General features: G+C 44.1%; 1 protein-coding gene across 1 annotated transcript in view; it reads right to left on the reverse strand.

Annotated features, from left to right (window-relative positions):
• Positions 1–6,322: 6,322 nt before the first annotated feature.
• The window catches only part of mmp24 (matrix metallopeptidase 24), a 20,109-nt gene continuing 18,378 nt past the window's right edge, over positions 6,323–8,053 (reverse strand). The window contains exon 9 of the mRNA XM_034531823.1: positions 6,323–6,687. Within this exon, the coding sequence (XP_034387714.1) occupies positions 6,323–6,687 (365 nt within the window). The remainder of the gene's footprint in view (positions 6,688–8,053) is intronic.

Raw genomic sequence — 8,053 nt, forward strand, 5'->3', positions numbered from 1 at the left:
GTCATGTCAGCATTTTAAATAATCAAACTTTGTGTCGTTATAAATAAAACTGGTATTACAGAATAATCTCAAACGTAAACATGCCTATCCAATATAAGCATTGTCGTAATAATGGTACAACATTCTGTGCAAAAGGACGATGACTTTCATCTTAAACAAGAGAGAAATAAAAATACAAAACTTTTCAAAAGTTCTATTGTTGTTCTTCATATTTACACAAGCTGATGTTTGCTGGAGAGGACCAAGTGACGACTCTATAAAAAAACAGCGTGTAAAGAAGTGAGCCAAGGTCAGATTTTTTTCTTTTTGATTTTATAATCAATCCATTTTAGTCAAAAAAACAAAACAAACTAACTGAAATGAATCTCTCTTAAAGCTATATCTGTTAAAATCTCCCTAGAAGTAGAAGTAGTTATTATCCAATCAATACCAATAAATCTTGATACTTCATCAAGTCTGCCTACCTTTGATATGTTTTTATTCACCTACATATATATATATATATTTAAGAAAAGAGAACTTTAGAAACTAAAGGCAACAACAGGCAAGTTAAAGGAAGACTTGAACACATGAAGCCAAACTCCAAACTCAGAGCAACGGTTGCCAGAAAGTTGTGAAATGGGATTTTTGTTATAAAAACACCTTTTGTACAGTAAATGTGGGCTTTAACTCACTTGGTGGACCCAAAGAAGCATTCACAGAGAGTGTGAATGTTAAACTATTCAAACCAACGGGTGTACAGTTTGTATTCCTTTATTTCTTTATGCCATTCATTGTTTTGGATTTGGTTTACAAAGCAACCGAAGTCTAGAATGCACTTTAACAGAAGGCCACATGAACAGTAATGTTACTGAACATTACGTGGAGTAATAAGAACAATCGAGTCAAACAAACACAAGACTTTCACCCAGGAGGCCGCTGTTCGTATCTCGTGTGAAACCAAACCCATTTCTCCGATAAACGGAAACCCCGACAGTCCCAGAAAATGTCCATTTTGTTACGTTATCCCGGAAACAAACTCCCGTTGTTCTGAAGGGCCGTCGCTCCCAAAATACACACAAGCACAAGCAATGACTCATCCGACCTTCAAGGCCGTTATGAAACGTAGCTTCAATTTAATTTCTGGTTCCCAATGTCGACACGCTGAGATTGGCTCGAGTCGACCACATTTCTCAGGTTCCATAATACAATTTTAAGTGAATATTAAAAACGGTTCTGCTTGCTGGAGTAATTCCCTCCTGGTCCTAACGACCGTCTCTTGCAATGGAAGTGATGGTTTGTTCAACAATACGCTCGAATCTATCAAAATATGCAGAAAAGAGTCAAATACAGTACACTTTGGTAAAAGAAAGTTATGGCACCAATTAATTACAATTAACTCAAAGTGTGTAACGTCCTCATAAACCTTTGAAAGTTACATTCATTGTTCATTATTTGGAAAAGAAATATGGAAAATTGAATGTAAATGTTAAATTAGGGGTCCACAAATGATTCTACAGTTTAAAGATACATCTGGATAAACCACGTTTGGCAAGCGTCGGCCCGGTTTGGGGAGTGGCGATAAGCGAAGACCAAGTCCACCTTTAAAGGCATCTCACTGTTGTCCAGAGCCACCAGAACTCTACCAGACCTGGAACCAAAGGACCTAACGAGTCCAGCCGCTCGGGGTTTCTTATTGTCTTTCTTTCTGGACGTGCAGAAACAAAACTGCCTCATTAATCTTTTGAATTGCAGGTGATGCTTCCATGAAGGATGCTCCTGGTGACATGGATCTGCTCTCCAGACCCATAAAAGAGGCCAATCTTCAGAGGACCCTTCGCCCTCTGTGACGAGTACAGTTGAATAAATAAGCTTCAAAGAGGAGAGCGGAGACAGGCTCAAAACTAATCTCATGTACATATATGTTGTCTTAATGCGTGTCAATAAATTACGACGGTGTGTTTTCTTCAAGTCTCCCTTCTTCCTTTTCCACAAACAGACATCTGCTGAAATACACTGTACTTTATGTAAACTGCTATTCTGTAAATCTCAGTAAATATATACACAGCTGTGTCCCAGACGTTTAAAGGAGGGCGGTGTCTCTCTACACAATTAAATGGATTTAAATGTGTCTGACATGTTTTATCAAGTCTTAACTGCACACCACGCTCCTTCGTTAAAGGTCCACACACTTCCCCCTCTCTGTAAGTACTACCCTAACCTTAAGTACTGCCCCTAACCCTAAGTACTACCCTAACCCTAAGTACTACCCCTAACCCTAAGTACTACCCTAACCCTAAGTACTACCCTAACCTTAAGTACTACCCTAACCCTAAGTACTACCCCTAACCCTAAGTACTACCCCTAACCCTAAGTACTACCCTAACCCTAAGTACTACCCCTAACCCTAAGTACTACCCTAACCCTAAGTACTACCCCTAACCCTAAGTACTACCCCTAACCCTAAGTACTGCCCCTAACCCTAAGTACTACCCCTAACCCTAAGTACTACCCCTAACCCTAAGTACTACCCCTAACCCTAAGTACTGCCCTAACCCTAAGTACTGCCCTAACCCTAAGTACTACCCCTAACCCTAAGTACTACCCCTAACCCTAAGTACTGCCCTAACCCTAAGTACTACCCCTAACCCTAAGTACTACCCCTAACCCTAAGTACTGCCCTAACCCTAAGTACTGCCCCTAACCCTAAGTACTGCCCTAACCCTAAGTACTGCCCTAACCCTAAGTACTGCCCCTAACCCTAAGTACTGCCCCTAACCCTAAGTACTGCCCCTAACCCTAAGTACTGCCCCTAACCCTAAGTACTACCCCTAACCCTAAGTACTGCCCCTAACCCTAAGTACTGCCCTAACCCTAAGTACTGCCCCTAACCCTAAGTACTGCCCCTAACCCTAAGTACTGCCCTAACCCTAAGTACTGCCCTAACCCTAAGTACTGCCCTAACCCTAAGTACTACCCTAACCCTAAGTACTGCCCTAACCCTAAGTACTGCCCTAACCCTAAGTACTACCCCTAACCCTAAGTACTGCCCTAACCCTAAGTACTACCCTAACCCTAAGTACTGCCCTAACCCGAACCCCAACAACCTTTCAATAGAACCAAAGTGACCTGATGAAGATGAACAGGACTCATTCGTTGTCATCAAAAGAAAGAAGACAAATAAATCAAGATACCGACCGGCTATAATGCCCCAAAAAGGTGTCGTAGAAATGTGCACGTGGAAGTGCACGAGGAGTACCCCCCCCTCTGCTGAAGTGCCATGAAGCAAGGCACTTAATCCCCGATTGCATCGGTGCACGTGACATGTTTAGGTCACACATCGGTGTGACGTAAAAGCAGACGGACGGTGTGTTCAAGGACCCGATACCAACGCTGAATTATTAATAATCATGTGAAGTGTTTTCCTCCAGAAAAACAAGGAAGACGATCTACAAATAAAACACAACACGGTGATATCGAGATAAACGGCGCTCAGGGCCATGATCAGCTGATAATATACAGGTTGTTTTATTATTAATATGATGATCAGTGTTCATCTTCATTCAAAGGTTTCCTTTAAATTATAATACCGCCATTAGTCCAACTTTTAAATATTAACTTCACTTAGATGAGCCAATACATTTTGCTAGGATTAATTTTTTCCCATTATGAACCCAATATACTGAATATTCATATTATTATTCATGAGCTCGACAGAACAGCAACTATTTTGATAATCAATTCATTTAATTTGTTGCCTCGAGCTTCTCAAATGAGAATATTTACTGCCACCTTTTCTTTTTGTGTATATTTGATCATAAACTGAATATATGGTGGAGAGAGAGAGGGGGAGGGAGGTGGAGAGAGAGAGGGGGAGGGAGGTGGAGAGAGAGAGGGGGAGGTGGAGAGAGAGAGGGGGAGGGAGGTGGAGAGAGAGAGGGGGAGGGAGGTGGAGAGAGAGAGGGGGAGGGAGGTGGAGGAGGACACGAGGAGGTGGAGGACACGAGGAGGTGGAGGACACGAGGAGGTGGAGGAGGACTCGAGGAGGTGGAGGAGGACTCAAGGAGGTGGAGGAGGACACGAGGAGGTGGAGGACACGAGGAGGTGGAGGACACGAGGAGGTGGAGGAGGACACGAGGAGGTGGAGGAGGACACGAGGAGGTGGAGGACACGAGGAGGTGGAGGACACGAGGAGGTGGAGGAGGACTCGAGGAGGTGGAGGAGGACTCAAGGAGGTGGAGGAGGACACGAGGAGGTGGAGGACACGAGGAGGTGGAGGACACGAGGAGGTGGAGGAGGACACGAGGAGGTGGAGGAGGACACGAGGAGGTGGAGGACACGAGGAGGTGGAGGAGGACTCGAGGAGGTGGAGGACACGAGGAGGTGGAGGAGGACTCGAGGAGGTGGAGGAGGACACGAGGAGGTGGAGGAGGACACGAGGAGGTGGAGGACACGAGGAGGTGGAGGAGGACTCGAGGAGGTGGAGGACACGAGGAGGTGGAGGAGGACTCGAGGAGGTGGAGGAGGACACGAGGAGGTGGAGGAGGACACGAGGAGGTGGAGGACACGAGGAGGTGGAGGAGGACACGAGGAGGTGGAGGAGGACTCGAGGAGGTGGAGGAGGACACGAGGAGGTGGAGGAGGACACGTTCCACGTTCTTCCTCTAGTGAAACCCTCTCGCTCTCGTTCCTCGTTGAAGACTCGAGGAACAAACTAAACGAACTCGTTCAGCTCAGGACTCGAACTTATCAAACTTTAAGAATTACACCCAAAAGAGGATTAAAGTGTTGAGACATATTTTTCACATTTCTAAAGTGACATTTAAGAGACGCTCCTCCTGATTATTCACATGCATGTTCAGAGGATTTGAGAATGAAGTTGAAATGATAAGAATATACATCAAACTACGAGCGTTTAACTTCATTCTTGACACAACATGTAAAGAAATATTCCTCGTTATTTTCCCCTTATGCCTAATACTCCACCGTAGAAGGAAGATTTAGCTCCCAACTGTAATATTGTTCATTCTTTAAAAAAAGAACAAGGTTTGATGTTAACATTTGTCCAAAAACACATGAAATGTAAAATGTTCAAAGGGATTATTCAGTTTGTGCAGTGCTTCATATCTCAAGGAGAAATGAACATGATTGACATCAGTTGTATAAATAATAAGCATTTGAAGTGGGATGAATTAATAGGAAATTGGCGGTAATGTTTTGTTGTTGTTGTTGTTGTTTGCACCGCTGCTACATGCCAAAAAAAGTGATAAAACATCTGATCAAATGTTCAAATAAAATTCAATCCCTGAATTACACTCAAATGTATTACTCATAATATTTTGTAGCTTTTATTTTGAAGTTTGTCAGTAGGAGTAAAGGTTAAAAAAAAAGAAATGTTACTTTTCAATCTGAATAAGTTTGATAATTAAGAGCCCTGATTGTGTGCATCTAGTTAAATCTGTAATATATATAATATATATTTATAAGGGTGTTTAAATGGGCCATTCATCTAATATCCATCATTATATGCCGATGAGCAGCTATTCTACATTCACCAAAACCCACAAGTCCACGCCGTGTCAATGAAAGCAGGTTTTGGTTGACAAAGGTCAGAGTTACTGCTGATGAAGATGTTTTTGTTATTGTGTGGTTAAAAAAAAGAGAGATAAAGGTCCTCTTGACAGTTTTACAGCTTCATACAAGTATAAATAAATTCAATTCAATTGAGAGAAACACAGCGAGATCCCTGGGTTTCTTTTGTTATGGCCTTTCTACCTATATTTCATCTTCAAATTTGATATTTTAAACAATTTTTTTTCCTCCATAAATGTCATCTGACTTAACATTAGAAGTTGTTCACGTGAACAAGAGAACCAACTTGAGGTGGTGTCTGGCTCTGAGGAGCAGATCCTTTCTCTTCATTTCCACTGAGAAGAAAGAGTCCAAGTTCAGAGTCGCTCATGAGATCCCTTCAGCCAGAGGAGCTGTGGACCAATCAGCTGTTATCGGCCTCAGCCAATCACGTCCTCCTGGAGTCTTTGCAGATTGGTTCCCGCGGTCCTCGGCCACGTTTGTTTTCGGCGTCTTCGCCCGGCGAGAAGCGAGAAAAGACTAAATCAGAGTCGTGCTGTCGACTTCTCACAGCGTCTAAATCTGCTCCTCTTTTCTGCTCCTCGTTGGCCAGCGAGCTCAACAAGCGTCTTCCAGCATTCACTTTGCTTTTTTACATTTTTTTTTTTTTTTTGCTAGCACTCTTGGCCATTAGCCAACAAGCTTACGGTCTGCCGCCTGCTTGACCTGCTTCAATCCGTGACCTTTGACCTCTCGGAAGCCCAGTTGCCTGTCATACCCACTCCTGAACCGGGTATTTGTAGTAGTTCTGCGTCATGGCGTTCTGCTGCACCCCTTTGTTCTTGAACTGAAATATGGTGTACACCAGCACCAGGATGCACAGCGACAGGACGCAGGGGATCACCACGGCGATGGCGTTGACCGTCGTCGGCACGTCGTTGATGGTCACCATGATGTCCACGTCGTCGAGGGGCAGCTGGCGGTCGCCGCGGTTCCCCTTGCTGCCGGAGCGCTCCATGTCCGACTGGTCGCAGCCCATCCAGTCGCGCAGGATGGACTTGGGGTACCCGGGTTCCACCGTCAGCTTCTGGTTGTCGAACTTCCAGTACTCACTCCCCTTGTAAAAGTAGGTGTAGTCTGCAGGTGGGGGCGGGGGAGGAGGCAGGAAAGGAAGGAAGGTGGGTAGGAGGTATGAGGAGGACAGAGGACAGAAAAGGGAAATTAGTGGGTTAAATTTTGTGAGGGACACAAGGGTTTGAAAAAACATTTAACACACAGCTGGAAAAAAAGCAGCTTAGCATGAATTAATATCAAGGCAGCGACGTCATTCATGGACTTTATGGGGAATCGCGTTGTAAAAATATAAATCCTGAGCTTTTAAGTAGCAGCGGGCTGCTGCTGTTTGTTTAGCGACATCTTTGAACTACTATTTTATTTGTTTTGTTTAATATCATTATTCTATTTTTTATATTTAGTGCTTTACTGTATGAATAAATGCTGCTCTAGCAAAAAAGTTCGCCTTTTCAGATTTAACAAAGTATCTACCAAACCTACCTACCTACCTACCTACCAAACATACCTACCTACCAAATCTACCTACCTACCAAACCTACCTACCTACCTACCAAATCTACCTACCTACCTACCAAATCTACCTACCTACCAAACCTACCTACCTACCTACCTACCAAATCTACCTACCTACCTACCAAATCTACCTACCTACCAAACCTACCTACCTACCTACCTACCAAACCTACCTACCTACCAACCTACCAAACCTACCTACCTACCTACCAAACCTACCTACCTACCAAACCTACCTACCTACCTACCTACCAAACCTACCTACCTACCAAACCTACCTACCTACCTACCAAACCTACCTATCTACCTACCTACCAAACCTACCTACCTACCAAACCTACCTACCTACCAAACCTACCTACCTACCTACCAAACCTACCTACCTACCAAACCTACCTACCTACCAAACCTACCTACCTACCTACCAAACCTACCTACCTACCTACCTACCAAACCTACCTACCTACCAAACCTACCTACCTACCTACCTACCAAACCTACCTACCTACCAAACCTACCTACCTACCAAACCTACCTACCTACCAAACCTACCTACCTACCAAACCTACCTACCTACCTACCTACCAAAACCTACCTACCTACCAAACCTACCTACCAAACCTACCTACCTACCTACCTACCTACCAAACCTACCTACCTACCAAACCTACCTACCAAACCTACCTACCTACCTACCTACCAAACCTACCTACCTACCTACCTACCTACCAAACCTACCTACCTACCTACCTACCAAACCTACCTACCTACCAAACCTACCTACTTACCTACCTACCTACCTACCAAACCTACCTACCTACCTACCTACAAAACCTACCTACCTACCTACCTACCTACCTACCTACCAAATCTACCTACCTACCTACCAACCTACCTACCAAACCTACCTACCTAC

This window comes from Cyclopterus lumpus, chromosome 5, assembly GCF_009769545.1.
Source record: "Cyclopterus lumpus isolate fCycLum1 chromosome 5, fCycLum1.pri, whole genome shotgun sequence".
In the NCBI taxonomy this organism is placed as follows: domain Eukaryota; kingdom Metazoa; phylum Chordata; class Actinopteri; order Perciformes; family Cyclopteridae; genus Cyclopterus; species Cyclopterus lumpus.